This window comes from Monodon monoceros, unplaced genomic scaffold (assembly GCF_005190385.1).
Source record: "Monodon monoceros isolate NGI ecotype Baffin Bay Population unplaced genomic scaffold, NGI_Narwhal_1 Super_Scaffold_12, whole genome shotgun sequence".
Taxonomy (NCBI): domain Eukaryota; kingdom Metazoa; phylum Chordata; class Mammalia; order Artiodactyla; family Monodontidae; genus Monodon; species Monodon monoceros.
Window position 1 is genome coordinate 63,805,140 of NW_021703768.1, and position 19,813 is coordinate 63,824,952.

Genomic DNA, 19,813 nt, shown 5'->3' on the forward strand with positions numbered 1-19,813 from the left:
TGGCCAGCTGGCAAAGCCTCTGAAGGACCATCGTTAGCCAGTCACTGGTCCAGTCCCAAAACGGTGTTCGCAGTGGGTAGCAAGGCTGCCCCCAGAATGTGCCTTTGGCCAGAGGAAGGCTGGAAGGAGCTTTCACACACATGGATCCTGCAGGCTTGTGGTAGCTGATGACCTCCCCAGGTAGTAAGCAATTAAGATGGTCTTTAGTCATCCCTCCACTGGAAGAACATCTGCACATGTTTCACAGAACTGCATCTGGTTTTTATCTGTGAGCTGGAATTTTCCTCCTTTTGAAAGGGCAGGAAGTGGTCATGTTTTTTACATTAGTTGAACTGGTTAAAAACGAAACAAAACAAAACAAAATCAGAATGAACCTCCTAGACTGTGAGAGCCTAGGAACAGTCATGGACTTGGTAGGGCACAAAGGCAGGCACAGACCCTGATGAATCACATCTTACTCAAGAAACAACAACTGCCCTGGTTTTGTCTTCTCAAGGTCTTTTTGTTTGAGTAGTTGGTTCCTTTGGACTCAGCTAATAGCTAGCCGACAAGTGGTCCAGGAGCACTGTCCTCTCACGGAGGTTTTAAAACTCCAAGTTAGAATATCAGGGAATTTGCGCTGGGAGGTAGACTGGTTAACATTAAGGACTCTTCCCACTCGGCTGTGCGTGATTCTATGATATAGCAAAAGCCCACTACAAGGAAACCTCCAGACCGTGTGGGTCAGGGATTCTGTGAGTAACTATGAAATTGGAAGCCTTTATTGCCTTTGATCATGTCGAGCACCAAAAAATGATAGTTAAATGAATCCCCAAGTCTGCACAAATAGATGAATGGAAGTTTGAGGGTGTTTTCTCCATGCGGCTAAAGAGTGAATTTTTCTTTCTCTCTAGTGCAAATACCATCCCTGCTACCCAGGCGTGCGCTGTGTGAACTTGGCTCCTGGCTTCAGATGTGACACCTGCCCGGTGGGCTTCACAGGGCCCACGGTGCAGGGTGTTGGGATCAATTTTGCCAAGACAAACAAGCAGGTGGGCTGAAGTTGTGGCCTTTTAATCTCTAATTACCAACAGAAAACCTTTGGTTGGTTCCCACCTCTTTCCATATAACCCTTTACCTCCCTGAGCAGCCAAGGGTGTGCAGAATGTCCTCATGCACTGCAGGCACATTAGGAAGTTTTCCAACTCATTTCATCAAGGCTGGTGAGGAGGAAGCTAGTCAACTGGGATAATCGAGTAGCACTAGGAAAGCAGTGAAGGGGGTAATCCTGGATATGTGACATGTTTCAGCCTTATTTTGTTGGTAGCCTTTTGAACATTTTGTCCCACCAAATAACTTAAGAACTGGGGAAACAAATAAAAGCTTTGAAAAATTAGGTCACTTTCATAGAGTCATTGTTGCTGATCAGAAGCTGTTTTAGAGATAAGAGGATTTCAAGAGTAGAAATAATCCCCTGAGGAAACCTGCCTTTCTTCTTATATAAGCCGTAAATTGCTGTAAAGCACTCAAGCACTTTGTGACAGTCTCCGTTTATTTCCAAATGTTCTCCTATATCCTGGACATTATTTAACTGACTGACCGTGAAATTCTTTTTGATGTTTTCAGCCCCTAAAAATGGTTGGTCTATAAATATATTTTACTACCTTACGGAAATTATTAGCTTTAAAGAAGGGCGGAGGTTCATAATTTCCTAGCAGCCTATCAAAGGATTCTAGAGGGCATCATTTTTTAGACTAGAAAAAGGAGCCAAGCTCGACACACACGAATGACAAGCCATTGGAGTAATGACCTAAGTTTTTCTTCCTCTTCTCTAAAGACAGAATCGCCAAGACTAAGCTAAGAAAAATAGACAAAAATAAACAGAAGGTGCTTTATGTAAGCTAGGAAGGAGCCCTTCCAGTGGATTTCCAGAATATGGTAGAATGAACTTAAGTCAAAGGGAACCAACTTGCTGAAATTAAACAACAAATTTTAATGCATGACCAATATCAAAAGAAATAAGAGGAAATGTGCAGGTTCGAGAAACAAAGAGGGAACTCAAAGTCAGAGCTGTGGGTGGAAACTGATGTCACAGCAGCTCATGGGAGGTGGGAGATGGTTTTAGGTCCTCCAAGTGGGAAACTGGGGTTCAAGCACTGTGTGGGTATAGCAGATGTAGTCTTGAACCTTTAGAAAGACCTAATACCCCTGAAGAAAGCCAGAAGCCTTAGAGAGCTATCCTACTTATTACAAGGAGATGAGAAAACTTTCTTAGCCCCCAAAAATCAACAGGAAGCTTGATGTCAGCTTTGGGACATGGTTGACAGAAATGACAGTTGCCCACAACAAATCAAAGCTCCAAGCTTGTAAGACATGTAGTCATGAGCTCCAAACCTATGTTACACATAGAATGCAGAAACAGGAGCCCCAAAATTGACATAAAAACCAGCCCTAGAGCAGTAAAATCCCCAGGACCCTGGCTAATATCACTTTGTGAAGAGACTCCAAAACTCAGGGCAAGTGGGACACCCTCAAGCAAAAGCAGGGCCACTAAGGATATACTCTGATCACCAGCCTACCTGAAATTGCACGTCCTCGCTTCACACAAAGATGTCAAAACAAAGCAAAATGTATTTGTCTTTCTACTTAAACAGTGTCCCTTTAAACTTCTCTGCACTAGGTCTGCACTGACATCGATGAGTGTCGAAATGGAGCGTGTGTTCTCAATTCTATCTGTGTTAACACTTTGGTGAGTATTTTTCATGGCTCTTGTTATTGAAGACTAGTTATTAAAACAAGTATGTGTACATAAATCATAACCCCAAAACACATGGAGAACATATGGGCATAATATATTTGACTTGCAAGTGAGGATAAAATTTGTGCTGAAAAACAGTTTTTAATGTAAGAGTAATTTATAAGTAATTTTCTATATAAGAATGATTTTATATGGGAATTCCCTTGTGGTCCAGCGGTTAGGACTCTGCGCTGTCACTGACAAGGGCTGGGGTTCAATCCCTGGTCGGGGAACTAAGATCCCGCAAGCTGTGTGGCATGGCCAAAAAATTACTACTAATAATAATTTTATAAATGCCAAATTTGTTCTTTATCTTCTCTCAAAGTTGCAGTGTTGGGCTTTGGGGTTTTTTTCTTTTTTTTTATACAGCAGTTCTCATTAGTCATCACTTTTATACACATCAGTGTATACATGTCAATCCCAATCTCCCAATTCATCACACCACCACCACCCCCTGCCATGGCTTTCCCACCTTGGTGTCCATACGTTTCTTCTCTACATCTGTGTCTCTATTTCTGCCCTGCAAACCAGTTCATCTGTACCATTTTTCTAGGTTCCACATACATGCATTAATATACGATATTTGTGTTTATCTTTCTGACTTACTTCACTCTGTATGACAGTCTGCAGGTCCATCCACGTCTCAAACAAATGACCCAATTCGTTCCTTTCTATGGCTGAGTAATATTCCATTGTATATGTGTGCCACATCTTTATCCATTCGTCTGTCAATGGGCATTTAGGTTGTTTCCATGACCTGGCTATTGTAAACAGTGCTGCTATGAACATTGGGGTGCATGTGTCTTTTGGAATTGTGGTTTTCTCTGAGTATATGCCCAGTAGTGGGATTGCTGTATCCCACTAAAAACTAAAAAATTCTATTTTTAGTTTTCTAAGGAACCTCCATACTGTTCTCCATAGTGGCTGTATCAATTTACATTCCCACCAACAGTGCAAGAGGGTTCCCTTTTCTCCACACCCTCTCCAGCATTTGTTGTTTGTAGATTTTTTGATGATGCCCATTCTAACTGGTGTGAGGTGATACCTCATTGTAGTTTTGATTTGCATTTCTCTAATAATTAGTGATGTTGAGCAGCCTTTCATGTGCTTCTTGGCCATCTGTATGTCTTCTTTGGAGAAATGTCTATTTAGGTCTTCTTTCCATTTTTGGATTGGGTTGTTTGTTTTTTTGATATTGAGCTGCATGAGCTGTTTATATATTTTGGAGATTAATCCTTTGTCCGTTGATTCATTTGCAAATATTTTCTCTCATTCTGAGGGTTGTCTTTTCATCTTGTTTATGGTTTCCTTTGCTGTGCAAAAGCTTTTAAGTTTCATTAGTTCCCATTTGTTTATTTTTGTTTTTATTTCCATTACTCTAGGAGGTGGATCAAAAAAGATCTTGCTGTGATTTATGTCAAAGAGTGTTCTTCCTATGTTTTCCTCTAAGAGTTTTATAGTGTCCAGTCTTACATTTAGATCTCTAATCCATTTTGAGTTTATTTTTGTGTATGGTGTTGGGGAGTGTTCTAATGTCATTCTTTTACATGTAGCTGTCCAATTTTCCCAGCAGCACTTACTGAAGAGACTCTCTTTTCTCCATTGTATATCCTTGCCTCCTTTGTCATAGATTAGTTGACCATAGGTGCGTGCCTTTATCTCTGGGCTTTCTATCTTGTTCCATTGATCTATGTTTCTGTTATTGTGCCAGTACCATATTGTCTTGATTACTGTAGATTTATATTATACTATGAAGTCAGGGAGTCTGATTCCTCAAGCTCCGTTTTTTTCCCTCAAGACTGCTTTGGCTATTCGGGGTCTTTTTTGTCTCCATACAATTTTTAAGATTTTTTTGTTCTAGTTCCGTAAAAAAGACCATTGGTAATTTGATAGGGATTGCATTGAATCTGTAGATTGCTTTGGATAGTATAGTCATTTTCACAATATTGATTCTTCCACTCCAAGAACATGGTGTATCCATCTGTTGGTATCATCTTTAATTTCTTTCATCAGTGTCTTATAGTTTTCTGCATACAGGTCTTTTGTCTCCCTAGGTAGGTTTATTCCTAGGTATTTTATTCTTTTTGTTGCAATGGTAAATGGGAGTGTTTCCTTAATTTCTCTTTCAGATTTTTCATCATTAGTGTATAGGAGTGCAAGAGATTTCTGTGCGTTAATTTTGTATCCGGCAACTTTACCAAATTCATTGATCAGCTCTAGTAGTTTTCTGGTGGCATCTTTAGGATTCTCTATGTATAGTATCATGTCATCTGCAAACAGTGACAGTTTTACTTCTTCTTTTCCAATTTGTATTCCTTTTATTTCTTTTTCTTCTCTGATTGCTGGGGCTAGGACTTCCAAAACTATGTTGAATAATAGTGGCAAGAGTGGACATCCTTGTCTTTTTCCTGATCTTAGAGAAAGTGCTTTCAGTTTTTCACTGTTGAGAATGATGTTTGCTGTGGGTTTGTCATATGTGGCCTTTATTATGTTGAGGTAGGTTCCCTCTATGCCTACTTTCTGAAGAGCTTTTATCATAAATGGGTGTTGAATTTTGTCATAAGCTTTTTCTGCATCTATTGAGATGATCATATGGTTTTAATTCTTCAGTTTGTTAATATGCTGTATCACATTGATTGATTTGCGTATATTGAAGAATCCTTGCATCCCTGGGATAAATCCCACTTGGTCATGCGGTATGATCCTTTTAATGTGTTGTTGGATTCTGTTTGCTAGTATTTTGTTGAGGATTTTTGCATCTATATTCATCAGTGATATTGGTCTGTAATTTTCTTTTTTTTGTAGTATCTTTGTCTGGTTTTGTGTGATGGTGGCCTCACAGAATGAGTTTGGGAGTGTTCCTTCCTCTGCAATTTTTTGGAAGAGTTTGAGAAGGATGGGTTTAGCTCTTCTCTACTTGTTTGATAGAATTCACCTGTGAAGCCATCTGGTCCTGGACTTTTGTTTGTTGGAAGATTTTTAATCACAGTTTCAATTTCATTGCTTGTGATTGGTCTGTTCATATTTTCTATTTCTTCCTGGTTCAGTCTTGGAAGGTTATACCTTTCTACGAATGTGTCCATTTCTTCCAGTTTGTCCATTTTATTGGCATACAGTTGCTTGTAGTAGTCTCTTAGGATGCTTTGTGTTTCTGCGGTGTCTGTTGTAACTCTTATTTTTCATTTCTAATTTTATTGATTTGAGTCCTCTCCCTCTTTTTCTTGATGAGTCTGGCTAATGGTTTATCAATTTTGTTTATCTTCTCAAAGAACCAGCTTTTAGTTTTATTGATCTTTGCTATCATTTCCTTCATTTTCATTTATTTCTGATCTGATCTTTATGATTTCTTTCCTTCTGCTAACTTTGGGTTTTGTTTGTTCTTCTTTCTCTAGTTCCTTTAGGTGTAAGGTTAGATTGTTTATTTGAGATTTTTCTTGTTTCTTGAGGTAGGCTTGTATAGCCATAAACTTCCCTCTTAAAACTGCTTTTGCTGCATCCCATAGGTCTTGGATCGTCGTGTTTTCATTGTCATTTGTCTCTAGGTGTTTTTTGATTTCCTCTTTGATTTCTTCAGTGATCTCTTGGTTATTTAGTAACATTGTTTAGCCTCCATGTTTTTGTGGTTTTTACATTTTTTTCCCTGTAATGATTTCTAATCTCATAACGTTGTGGTCAGAAAAGATGCTTGATATGATTTCAGTTTTCTTAAGTTTACCGAGGCTTGATTTGTGACCCAAGATGTGATCTATCCTGGAGAATGTTCCAAGTGCACTTGAGAAGAAAGTGTAATCTGCTGTTTTGGGATGGAATGTCCTATAAATATCAATTAAATCTATCAGGTCTATTGTGTCATTTAAAGCTTGTGTTTCCTTATTTATTTTCATTTTGGATGATCTGTCCATTGGTGTAAGTGAGGTGTTAACGTCCCCCACTATTATTATGTTACTGTCGATTTCTTCTTTTATAGCTGTTAGCAGTTGCCTTATGTATTGAGGTGCTCCTATGCTGGGTGCATGTATATTTATAATTGTTATATCTTTTTCTTGGATTGATCCCCTGATCGTTATGTAGTGTCCTTCCTTGTCTCTTGTAACATTGTTTATTTTAAAGTCTATTTTATCTGATATGGGTATTGCTACTCCAGCTTTCTTTTGATTTCCATTGCATGGAATATCTTTTTCCATGCCCTCACTTTCAGTCTGAATGTGTCCCTAGGTCTGAAGTGGGTCTCTTGTAGACAGCATATAAATGGGTCTTGTTTTTGTATCCATTCAGAAAGCCTGTGTCCTTTGGTTGGGGCGTTTAATCCATTCACGTTTAGGGTAGTTATCAATATATATGTTCCTATGACCATTTTCTTAATTGTTTTGGGTTTGTTTTTGTAGGTCCTTTTCTTCTTTTGTGTTTCCCACTTAGAGAAGTACCTTTAGCATTTGTTGTAGAGCTGGTTTGGTGGTGCTGAATTCTCTTAGCTTTTGCTTGTCTGTAAAGCTTTTGATTTCTCCATCGAATCTGAATGAGATCCTTGCTGGGTAGAGTAATCTTGGTTGTAGGTTCTTTCCTTTCATCACTTTAAGTATATCATGCCACTCCCTTCTGGCTTGTAGAGTTTCTGCTGAGAAATCAGCTGTTAACCTTATGGGAGTTCCCTTGTGTGTTATTTGTTGTTTTTCTCTTGCTGCTTTTAATAATTTTTCTTTGTCTTTAATTTTTGCCAATTTGATTACTATATGTCTCCGTGTGTTTCTCCTTGGGTTTATCCTGTATTGGACTCTCTGCGCTTCCTGGACTAAGGTGGCTATTTCCTTTCCCATGTTAGGGAAGTTTTCGACTATAATCTCTTCAAATATTTTCTCTGGTCCTTTCTCTCTCTCTTCTCCTTCTCGGACCCCTATAATGCGAATGTTGTTGCATTTAATGTTGTCCCAGAGGTCTCTTCAACCTCCCAGAGGTTGTCTTCATTTCTTTTCATTCTTTTTTCTTTCTTCTGTTCTGCAGCAGTGAATTCCACCATTCTGTCTTACAGGTCACTTGTCTGTTCTTCTGACTCGGTTACTCTGCTATTGATTCCTTCTAGTGTAGTTTTCATTTCAGTTATTGTATTGTTCATCTCTGTTTGTTTGTTCTTTAATTCTTCTAGGTCTTTGTTAAACATTTCTTGCATCTTCTCGATATTTGCCTCCATTCTTTCCCCGAGGTCCTGGATCATCTTCACTATCATTACTCTGAATTCTTTTTCTGGAAGGTTGCCTATCTCCACTTCATTTAGTTGTTTTTCTGGGGTTTTATCTTGTTCCTTCATCTGGTACATAGCCCTCTGCCTTTTCATCTTGTCTATCTTTCTGTGAATGTGGTTTTTGTTCCACAAGCTGCAGAATTGTAGTTCTTCTTGCTTCTGCTGTCTGCCCTCTGGTGGATGAGGCTATCTCAGAGGCTTATGCAAGTTTCCTGATCAGTGTTGGGCTTTTGAATTAATGTTTATTGAATAAAATATTATCATTCTAGTATTTTTTAAATAGGAAGAGCTTTTTAGTTTGTATTAATAGTTCAGTATTCCAAAATATGCATTTTACTCGTGACAACACAATTCCCAAATGGTATTCATTATTTTCATAGGACTTCTCAAAAGTCATTTGTATTAAATTAAAATGTCTAACGCTTAATGGGTTGAAATTTTTTTTTTAACATCTTTATTGGGGTATAATTGCTTTACAATGGTGTGTTAGTTTCTGCTTTATAACAAAGTGAATCAGTTATACATATGTTCCCATATCTCTTCCCTCTTGCGTCTCCCTCCCTCCCACCCTCCCTTTCCCACCCCTCCAGGCGGTCACAAAGCACCGAGCTGATCTCCCTGTGCTATGTGGCTGCTTCCCACTAGCTATCTACCTTACGTTTTGTAGTGTATATATGTCCATGCCTCTCTCTCGCTTTGTCACAGCTCACCCTTCCCCCTCCCCATATCCTCAAGTCTGTTCTCTAGTAGGTTTGTGTCTTTATTCCTGTCTTACCCCTAGGTTCTTCATGACATTTTTTTTCTTAAATTCCATATATGTGTGTTAGCATATGGTATTTGTCTTTCTCTTTCTGACTTACTTCACTCTGTATGACAGACTCTAGGTCTATCCACCTCATTACAAATAGCTCAATTTCATTTCTTTTTATGGCTGAATAATATTCCATTTGGGTTGAAATTTTAACTAATCAGATTTGGCTTTTATTCCTGAAAGTTCCTGTTGACTCTTTCCAAGGTGATAGGTGTAGCACAGTAGACTGTCAATGAAGGAACTATTGGCTCCAGGTGTGACTGCTTCTCATTTACTGTATGTTCCTGGGAAAGGTTTTTAATCTCTAGGTTCCTAGCTTCCTTATATGTCAAAGCATTTTATAAATATCAAGTCACTTATTTTAATCCTCACAACAAACCTGTCAATAGGCACTATTATTATCCCCATTTTACAGTTGAAGAAACTGAGGCACAGGAAAGTTAAATAATTAGGCGAAGGCCACACATCTCATAAGACATCCAGTCTGGCTGCAGAGCCCTGTTCTTATCCACAGTGCTGCCTAGGAATATACTGGGACTTATTAGCTTTTTAGCTTCTTAGCTTTTTACCAGGACAAAGCTAGTCTGCAGAAATGGATTTGGGAGACACTGACATGAAGGTAATAACTAAAGCCACTCAGGGAGAGGAAAAGTAGACAGTGGAACTGTCTACAAAATAGAACTCTAGAAAACCTCAAAAATGAAGGAGCAGGCAAAGGAAAAAGAGCAGAGAAACAAAGAAAAGGAAAGAACTGACCAAAGGGAGTCTTCCAATGAGGCTGACAGATCAAGAAAAATCATTGGAGAGAATTCCCTGGCGGTCCAGTGGTTAGGATTCTCCCAGGGCCTGAGTTCAATCCCTGGTTGTGGAACTAAGATCCCACAAGCCCTGCAGTGTGGGCAAAATAAAATAATAATACTTGGAAAGCATCTTTTGGATTCAGTGAGTCAGGGGTTGTGAGTGACCAAAATCATTGAATTGTGTAGTTTATGTGGATGTCTTTCATGATATGTAAAGTCTATCTCAGTAAAAAAGAAAAAAAAAGAAGTCAAGCTTGCCCCGGAAGTGCCATCGCAATGGAGCTGACAGCTCACTTGCCAGGTTTCTTTCACAGCACCCCACCTCATCAAGAATTCTCAGTGCAAGGCCAACGACATTTCTCTGTTCCTTTGTCACTTGATTGTTAAAAAAAAAAAAGCCAAATGAACATTAAAAACAATTTTCTCATTTGCTTTTTTACCAAACCGTGTTCTTTGTCCCCAGAGTAAATTTTCTCACTCCACCTCCCAGGACTTCACTGGAGTTTTCAGCCCTTTCCTCCTTGCCCTCCACAGTGGAGCCGGCAAGTCAAAGTGGCTCACTGGCCAGCCTTCTCCCTTCGATTGTGTTCCTTCATGTCTCCGTGGCCTGCTGTGGCTTCCAGTCTGGTAGTGTCTCCCCCAATACTCACACAGTGTTAGAAGACATACACATAAGCAGAGGCAGGCATGGGGCTCACTTCATCCTGGCATCGAGTACATGTAAAAATAGACACAAGCGCCGTACCTTTGCTCACAGGTCTGAGGCCCTGGCTCACCGTCTTGCTCTGCTCCTTACAGGGATCTTATCGCTGTGGGCCTTGTAAACCAGGGTACATTGGTGATCAGACGAGGGGATGCAAAATGGAAAGAAACTGCAGGAATCCAGAACTGAACCCTTGCAGCGTGAACGCACAGTGCATTGAAGAGAGGCAGGGGGATGTGACATGCGTGGTAAGTTGTTTGCTACTTTATCATTTTCCCCCTTCCATTTGAAACACCATGCCTCTCCGGTTTCTACTTGCTTCAGGGTAAAAGTACTCAAGAATGAAAACAATTCCATCAAAGTAAACAAAGGATGTAGTAATAACAGAGTCAGCTGAGTTTGTGGGGAGCAATCTGAAGTCCACCTGACCATCAGCCACCCTCTTTCTCTCCCTCTTGGCCGTGGGTCGGCACCATCCCCTTGGGCACCTCGATGGTGGAGCCCCAGCTCCCAGCCACCCCCTCTGGAAGGCCCAAGAAGTGAACAGCCGGAGCGGAAGGAGCCTCCTTCCCTCCCTTCCGACTGCTGCCCTTACTGTCCTCACCCTGAGGGCATCCAGTTTCAAAATCTGGCCTCATACTCCAGGAAGTGAGCCACAGTGGAGGGGTGGTGGGCTGCTCTTATAAACCCTGGGAGGAAACCTCCCATCTTCCGCAGCACCCTCTGTTCTCTGTGTCCACCTCGGCCGGGTTCAGGAGTAGCTCAGTGGGTGCTCACTCTCCTTCCCATGCGGTTCCCCACCCGGGAGCCGGCCTGGGGAGGAGGAGGTGGGTAGAGGGCAGGGCAGTTGCAGCCTTGCAAGGGTCTCCCACCAGGCAGGTGTGTAGTGGACCCTTGGCGAGGAATGAGGTTCATGCCTGCCATCCATCCTGCCCTGGAGTCCTGGGGGATTCTAGGCGCTGTTCAATCAGCCATCTTCAGCCACTCACCTCCCCAGGGAGCCAGGCCCTTTAGAGTTGGGGGCTCATAGGTTCATGGCGATCACCCTGAGCGGCAGGATGGATCCTGGGAGACTTTTTCTCTCTTCTTTATACCTCAAACTCAGACTCCCTTACCTTCATGTTCTCAGAATTTTCTACAATGGGCATATCATTTTCAAATAGGAAAAATGAGAAGAATCAAAACTAAGTTAGAGAAATAACTGTAATGGCACCAGCTCTCTCCATCAACACAGATAATTTGTAACAAGATACTGATGAGGGAATGGGCTGGGTTCAAGGGGGAGAAAAAAATCAACAGTTCCTCTAATTCCTGTTGATGGGGCATGTTTATTCCCACTGAGAGGCAAGCGTATATCTATGTTTAAATCCTCATTTTCTGTGAACAGATTAACAATTCCCCTGGGATGGTGGGTGATGAGGCTCTTCATGTGTTTCGTTTTTTTTCCCTTAATGTGTTTTGAATTCGTGGTAAGGCACAATGACAGATGGTAAAGGATTAATACACTTGGTGTGACTACTAAAATAATTTAATCTGCCAGAAAATGGCTCATTAAAAACATACTTGTTCCTAGAGGAAATCTTTTCTTCATTAAAATGAGTCAAGGACCATACCCCACGGCTGAGCTCTCCAGGCCCTCTGAAGGCCCTGCTGAAGCGATTGTACAGAAATAGGGCTAGTTGCTGGGAGGGGTGTCTTTGGATTCTGCCTTCTACACCTCTGGCTGCAGAAGCGGGGTGCACAAGATTAAGAACAGCCAGGCTGCAGCTTAGGAAGTCACTGGTCTTAAATCACGTTATTTTGATTAACGAGGGCAGGAAATTTAACATTTACTCATGTAAAGTTTCTTTTTCCTTGGTCCTGCTCCCCCGGCTCTTACCTGCCCCTGCCTTGCTGGTTCCCTGTCATTTTCCAGGCCCCCTTGTCTCCTGTTCCTTCTGCAGTTCTGCCTGCCCCTCCTCGGGCACCTATCCTGCTCCTGAGCTGAGCTCCCAGGTGCCACCTCATACCCAGGACACCGCTTATGGAAGGATTTCCTTTCTCTTGGGTTTATCATTCATCCTTTAGCCAGGCCAGCTATATGGAATATCAGAGGGAGAACTCAAAGTGCATGTTAACCAAATACATGTGGCAGAAAACATTGAACTGGGACAGTCTTGAGTTCAAGTCCCAGCTCTGAGACCTTGGGCAAGGGACTTAGCCACTCTGAGCTGAGTTGACTCTTTTGTAAAATGGGATAGTGATGACCTTGCAGCATCATTGTAAGGACTGGAGATAATGCTTATAGAGTCCGGTATAGAATAACTGTTATTTTAATGCCTCTTCTGCTGACAATGAAGGCTTGCTCTCAGCAGCTGGTGGTGGCACGGAACTTGGGTAGACTTTTCCAGAAACGTAGGGAACATGCAGACCCAGCACTACACCTGTGGGAATCTTCACCTGTTAAAAGATATGAGTAGAGGTAAAGCACTTTGGAAGGTTCCTGCTGTGGTGGAAATTGATCTAGAAGACCATTAGATGCAGAGATATGACTGTGGCTCCAGAATGCTAAGGAAGGTGCCACAGCAGCCACTCCACCCTTGTGTGCATTCATTTCCATTGGGAGAAGAAATTGGATAATCATATGGAGAACATTTTGACAATAATTCAAAAGTACAAATACCCTTTGAACCAAGAATTTCATACTAAGAAGCCAGTACATGTGCAGAATGATAAATGTCCTCAAATTCTTTGTGGCAGCATTGTTTGCGACAGAAAAAGGTTTTAACGACTTGACAGCGACCAGTAGGGGACTGGTTGAATTAATTGAGGTGCATGCATTCCACTTTATGTATGTTATATCTGTGCCCATTAAAAAGGAAGACACTAATCTACGTGTGGTAATATGAAAAGAGCTCTAAGATATAATGTTAATTTTTTAAAAATTCAAGGTACAGAGCAGTGTTTATATGTGTGCTACCAATTGTGCTGAACGACAAAAAGAGAAAAAGAACGTATGTGTGTTTGCTGATCTCTGCCCAGCATGTCTCTGAAAGTATTCATGAGAGCAGATTGCCTTGATTCCTGAGCCAAGGTGCAAGAGCAGGAAGGAGTTTTCACTCTCCCTTTGTACTTTTTGAATTTTGAAGCATTAGACTATTCAAAACACAGTTTAATAGTTTTAAAATCCTGCAAACAAAGCTTTCTGGCCCTCCCTCTGGGGATGCACACACAGGAGCAGAGGCCCCTGTCGGACCCTGGCCTCCCACCAGGCTCAGCTCCTGGACTCTTGACGGGTTTTTCCTTCACAGTGTGGGGTTGGCTGGGCTGGTGACGGCTACATCTGTGGAAAGGACATGGACATTGACAGCTACCCTGACGAAGAATTGCTGTGCTCTGCCAGGAACTGCAAAAAGGTAAGGCGGTCGAGCAGGAGAAAAAAACACACACACGCGCATGCACGCACACTCTGTGGCTTTCCAAAGCCACATCTTATATGGGGCAGAGGTTCTGTGGCTTCCATTTAAAATTGTATTTTTGAAGTAGCTGCATCTCAAATGTAGCAAAACAGCCATCAACAATAAAGCCAGACAGGTAGGGACTTCCCTGGTGGCACATTGGTTAAGAATCCGCCTGCCAATGCAGGCGGAGACACAGGTTCGAGCCCTAGTCTAGTCTGGGAAGATCCCGCATGCCGTGGAGCAACTAAGCCCGTGCACCACAACTACTGAGCCTGCGCTCTAGAGCCCGTGAGCCACAACTGCTGAGCCCACGTGCCACAACTACTGAAGCCCGTGAGCCCGTGTGCCTAGAGCCCTTCTCCGCAACAAAGAGTAGCCCCCGCTCACTGCAACTAGAGAAAGCGCACAGCAATGAAGACCCAACGCAGCCAAAAATAAATAAATTTATTAAAAAAAAAAAAAAAGCCAGACAGGTACAGGCAGAAATAGTTTTTGACTTAAGACAGATGGAGATGGGGATGGGGGAAACGGGGAGAAGTTGATGAAAGGGTGCAAACTTTCTGCCATGAGGTGAATAAGATCTGAGGATCTAATGTATAACATGGTGACTATAGTTGATAACACTACTGTATAGTTGAAATTTGCTAAGAGTGTAGAACTTAAATGTTCTCAGCAAAAAAAATGGGGAGATAAACATGTGAGGTGATGCATATGTTAATTAACTCAATGGGGGAATCCCTTCACAATATCAACGTATATCAAATCATCACATTATACACTTTAAATGTCTTGCAATTTTATTTGTCAGTTATACCTCAATAAAGCTGAAAAAATACAAATGTAGATGTGTCTCTGAGCTGTGTTTCTCCAACTTAGGACAACTGCAAGTATGTGCCAAATTCCGGCCAAGAGGATGCAGACGGAGATGGCCTTGGAGATGCTTGTGACGAGGATGCTGATGGAGATGGGATCCTGAATGAGCAGGTAGGTACCTGCTTTGCTGGGAGGGCCTATGAATTGCCACGTACCAGGGATGGTGGAAGAAAGGCCGTGAAGTCAACTATTTATATTAATCATCCCGATTGTCTGTTTCCATGCCTGCGTTCCCATGGCACTGCAGTTTTTTATTCTAAGATTCTGAAATGTTTATAAAACTGATGAACTTGTGCCTCCTGAGTTGTGACATCTCATGCCAGTCGGGGGAAGGTTGGCTGGCATCCACCACAGGACCAGGCACACAGTGGGGATTCACTAAAAGAGTTAATGTCGGTCTTTTGATCCTTTAGGACAACTGTGTCCTGACTCACAATGTGGACCAGAGGAACAGTGACAAAGATATGTTTGGGGATGCCTGTGATAACTGCCGGAATGTCCTAAATAATGACCAGAAGGACACTGACGGGGATGGAAAAGGAGATGCCTGCGATGACGACATGGATGGAGATGGTGGGTGTGTCTTGCTTAGTCTTTTACTTGGGACTCATTTGTCCTTTTTCCCCTTGTTCTCTCTTAGGAGCAGGAATAGAATGACTGACTCTGAGGGCCTTTCCGCTCCAGGGGGTTCCACATGGCCTGTGCCTGGCGGCCCCAAGGCCCACTTGTTTCTGTGGAAGAAGAACCCTGGTGTTCTGGGAACTCTACATCATTGCCAGCAACTGTAGGAATCCCTTCGAGCAGTGTCTTGTCAGGGATGTGACTTTGTAGGGCATCTGTCTTCCCAGACTGCAGCTTTCCTCCCTCCCCACCATCCTTCTCATGCATAAGGGTCCTGGAAGTGGAGGATTGAGGTAGAGGGGCTAAGCAGTGTCATGGGCTGCAGCCCTGGGTCAGGCTCCTCCTGCAGAGACTCAGGCATTTCCCAGGAGCCTGGGAAGAGCTGTCAGGCAGGGCGGCTACATCAGCCAGCTCCAGGGTCCACTGAAGGGGCCTCGTATTGTGGTCTGTGTGAATAGCACCTCTGGAGCACAACTCTGGAGCCTCACGGGCCGTGAGGGAGGACGTTTGTTCCTGTATAGCTTCCGTAACATATAGGTGACTATCATCAAAGTATAGGCTGGATCCGATGGTTTCTGAAAAACACATCACAACACAGGACCTTGAAGGAATTTCCTTTTAGAAATACACTACACCCACCACTAACCAACACACACCCCACACTCCATACTATTCACATGTCTCTAAAACACGATCCCACCTTCTATAAGCCTGACTGATGGTAAACCAGCTCAGCGAAACAAACAAAAAACACCCCGAGTTGTAGCATTTGCCAGTTTCCATTATGTAAATACCACTCCCACCATCACTGGTTCCAAGGTACCAAGAGGAGATGACATGATTGAACGGGAAGCTGGGGAGAAATGGGTATGACTGGCCTGACTCCAGCACACCACTGCCTGAGCCCCGGGGCCCTTGTCATAGCTCACACACCCGTGAGGTCCTCCCTCTCCAGGGTCGGCCCACCTAGCCCTCATGACCCCCTCATCTGGTTGCAGTGATAGCCCTTGATATCTTCAACAAATTCTAACTCAGTGGATAAATGCCTTAGGTCATTCTTCTTTTAAGTCTCCCAGAATCCATCCTTTGACATTACCTCCAGGTAACTGCTGGAAAAGGTATGGCTCTCTGAGGATGGCCCAGGCAGACATTACCTACTGTGTGCCATGTGCTGGCCTGATCTCTACAGCACCTGGAAGTCTGTGCTCCAGACCTTTCTGTGATGTTCACCTGACTCAGGGAAGCATTCCTTTCTCATAGGAATAAAAAACATCCTGGACAACTGCCAGAAAGTTCCCAACCGTGATCAACAGGACAAAGATGGTGATGGCGTGGGGGATGCCTGTGACAGCTGTCCTGATGTCAGCAACCCTAACCAGGTTAGTAGGATCCAGGGGCATCCAAACTCTAGGCTGAACTGCCCAATGCAGAGACTCGTGTAAGACACGTGTCTGGAAGAACCCAGCCGAGCCCGCCAGCCCGGTTCTTTGCTGTTGCCTTATACCTAACAGCAGAGGTGGTGAAATTGTATACTTAAGCCTGGAGGTGATGGGAAGAACATTACAGGAGATCTGAGGCCTTCTGGACTAATCTCACAGGCTGTGAAGTCCCTGTGAGGTTAGGAATAGGAGTTTTTGGGGTTTCTTAAAATTTATTTGGCTGCGCCGGGTCTTAGTTGCAGCACGTGGGCTCTTCGTTGCTGTGTGCAGGATCTTTAGTTGCAGCATGCAGGATCTAGTTCCCTGACCAGGGATCAAACCCGGGCTCCCTGCATTGGGAGCACATGCTGGACCTGGTGGTCCCTGCTGGACCACCGGGGAAGTCCCAGTAATAGTTTAATGATGCCCAAAACAAGTTGGGTTTTTTTGCTGAAAGGAAAATGCAATGTGGAAATTAACCATTGGGAGCCTCATGTCCCTTTCATCCCCAAATCCCAACAACAGTCTATGCATGGACATTTCAGATTGGGATCAGTCAGCGATGTGCTGTTTCCCTTCTCTCTCCTCCTTCCTGTCTGGATAATTGGATATGATGTGTCACTTATTTTTAAAGCCCTGAGAGAGGGGCGTCATTATTGCCCTCTGACTCACTCCCATTCTGGCTCAATTCCAAAATGCAGAAGCAAAGCAAAATCTGTTTGCCTTGTCCCCGTGCCTGTGGCTGGCTCCCTTCCGACCCGTGCCAGAGTGCCACGTCTCCACCTGCCACCATGCTGCCCCAGCGCCCTTCTCCAATCAGCTCATCTGGTGTGTAGGCAGCCCATCCTTGGAGCTTGATATTTTGGAAGGCTTTTTTGAAAATTCAGCATTGTGCCTACACCAATATGGTGTTGTCCTTTTGCAGTTTGCACCACCCCAATTCCAGAGAAATAATTCCTGAGATCCAGTGATGATGGGCTGGGTCTGCCTTCTCTGGAACATTCTGTGCAGGCCCAGGGGTAAATAACACGTTTTGTTCTCTTTGCAGTCTGATGTGGATAACGATCTGGTTGGGGACTCCTGTGACACCAATCAGGACAGGTATGGCATGTTTCCCAGCTGCATAGGGCTGATGAAAATTCCAGAGAAAGTTTTCTCTTTCAGAGCTCTCCGTTGCTACCATGCTTTGGGATCTCTCTGGGCAGATTGAGTTGCTGGAGGGACAATAGCCCTGTCTTTGGTCAGGGTCACTGCACCTCCATGAATGGGGGACTTGACGGTACCAGGAGGGGCCACTAGGCACTCAAGCAACTGAGACTCTATCACAGGAGAGGCGGTGTAGCATCATGCTTTAGAGATGGGCTCTGGAGCGACACAGCTAGATATAAATCCCAGCTCCTCCACTTACACATCAGCTTACCTTAGGCAAGTTACCTCATGTCTCTGTGCCTCCATTTTCTCATCTGTAAAATGGGGATGGAAATGGAATGTAGCTCTTAGGACTATTGTGAAAGTTGAGTTAATTTATGGAAAGGACATATTACAGTTTCTGTTGCATAGATGTTAGCTCTTTTGCTGTTATATTCTTTCAGCTCAGGAAAGCTTCATCATCATCCCAAAATAGAGAGCTGTCAGTGTGCTGAGGGAATCACTGTTATTTCATTGTCCTTGGAATTTTTTCTTTCAGTTTTCTTTATTTGGGTGGAGTTGTTCTATGCAAATGAATGTTGTCAGCCCTTCTAGCCCCACATGGATGGAGTCCTACGTTAAGACACAGGGCTGGATCAGATGCTATAGGAACATCAAAAATGTAGGCATGGCCAGCTCTGCCCTAGAGGTACCTGCCGTCCAAGACTCTAAACCCTTTCCTCTCTTTAGGGAATCATAGGGGCAGCAGGACAGGGGTGAGAGAGGGAAAGGAGTCTAAAAGGCAAAGCAGGAAGAAACATAGCTGCCCTTCTCAACCTCTTCTCAGAGGCTTCCCTACAGGCAGCAGCTCCCAAGCCCAACCTTGCTCAAGGACAGCTCCTATCAAGTCCTTGTGCTCCGCGTCCTTGATGCACAGTACATGCCAGCTAAGTGAACGTCAACAGACTTCTCAGTCTCTGAGTCTCAATTTCTTCATCTGCAAAGTAGAGAGAATTAAATGCCAAGTGATGGTAAAAAAGAAAGATAATGTAGGTAAAGCTCCTACCTACAGTGCTGGCCCTCAGATGACCTGCAGAAAATGGTAACTGAGGTATTAGTGTTATCACAGCATGAGGAAAGGAGAGGCAAGTTGGAGACAGTTTGACATAGGATGTCTCCGTTTTTGAGGGGAAGATGCGACTGGTACCCTGACAACGTCCCTCAATAATGTACATCAAGAATGTTCCCTGTTGTAGGTCATCCTGTGCTCTCAGTGCCATCTAAGTGATTTCTAAAATAGCCTGTCCCACCAGCCTCTAGATTTTCTGCCTAAAATAACTCATTCCACTACATTTTAATTCCCACAAACTTGAGGACAGAAACTGCTTGGTTTTGCATAAAAATGTTCAGGGCTATATGGAATGGCTGCTAATGGAAATAGCTCAATCTTATGATTTGGAAAGCAGCCCTGCCACATGCCCAGGAATTCCACTGTTGGAGTTGTGTCACCTTCTGCTTGTCAGGGTTGACCTCACTTTCTCTGGGAAGCATTGGCCTGAAGGGCAAGGACTGGCCCCTGGCTTCCCTTCCTTGTCCCACTGTGGACAGCGTGGGGCAGTTGCTGGTCCAGGACGAGCTGTGGGTGGCGCCCGTGAAAGGAGTATCTGCTCAAATCCAGGGTAGCCGTGGGAGGCCTCCATCAACTCAGGGAAGCCTGGGGACAGGGCAGACTCATCCTCAGGTGGCCGTTAGGGCTGGAAAGAAGGAATGTCAGGTGGGCAGAGAACGAGGGTTCTGCGAAGTGCGTTAGCCCAGGGCCGAGCCCGGCCTACGTGCTCAGTTCTTGGGAAGGGTGGCCCTGCTGCTCCTGCCCTTCTCCCTGTGCATTCCCGTCTGACGCTTCTCAGGCTTACTGGCTGGGCATGGTGAAGAGTCACAGAAAAGGAAACACCTTAGGGCTTCCCAAGAGCCAGGCACTTAGAAGTATTTTTCCTATGTTAAAACGTA

General features: G+C 43.6%; 1 protein-coding gene across 1 annotated transcript in view; it reads left to right on the top strand.

Annotated features, from left to right (window-relative positions):
• THBS4 (thrombospondin 4) overlaps nucleotides 1–19,813 on the top strand; it is a 49,777-nt gene that overhangs the window by 22,578 nt on the left and 7,386 nt on the right. The window contains exons 8-15 of the mRNA XM_029218904.1: nucleotides 894–1,031; nucleotides 2,660–2,728; nucleotides 10,422–10,574; nucleotides 13,617–13,721; nucleotides 14,643–14,750; nucleotides 15,053–15,212; nucleotides 16,521–16,639; nucleotides 17,727–17,779. Coding sequence (XP_029074737.1) covers nucleotides 894–1,031; nucleotides 2,660–2,728; nucleotides 10,422–10,574; nucleotides 13,617–13,721; nucleotides 14,643–14,750; nucleotides 15,053–15,212; nucleotides 16,521–16,639; nucleotides 17,727–17,779 — 905 coding nt within the window. The remainder of the gene's footprint in view (nucleotides 1–893; nucleotides 1,032–2,659; nucleotides 2,729–10,421; nucleotides 10,575–13,616; nucleotides 13,722–14,642; nucleotides 14,751–15,052; nucleotides 15,213–16,520; nucleotides 16,640–17,726; nucleotides 17,780–19,813) is intronic.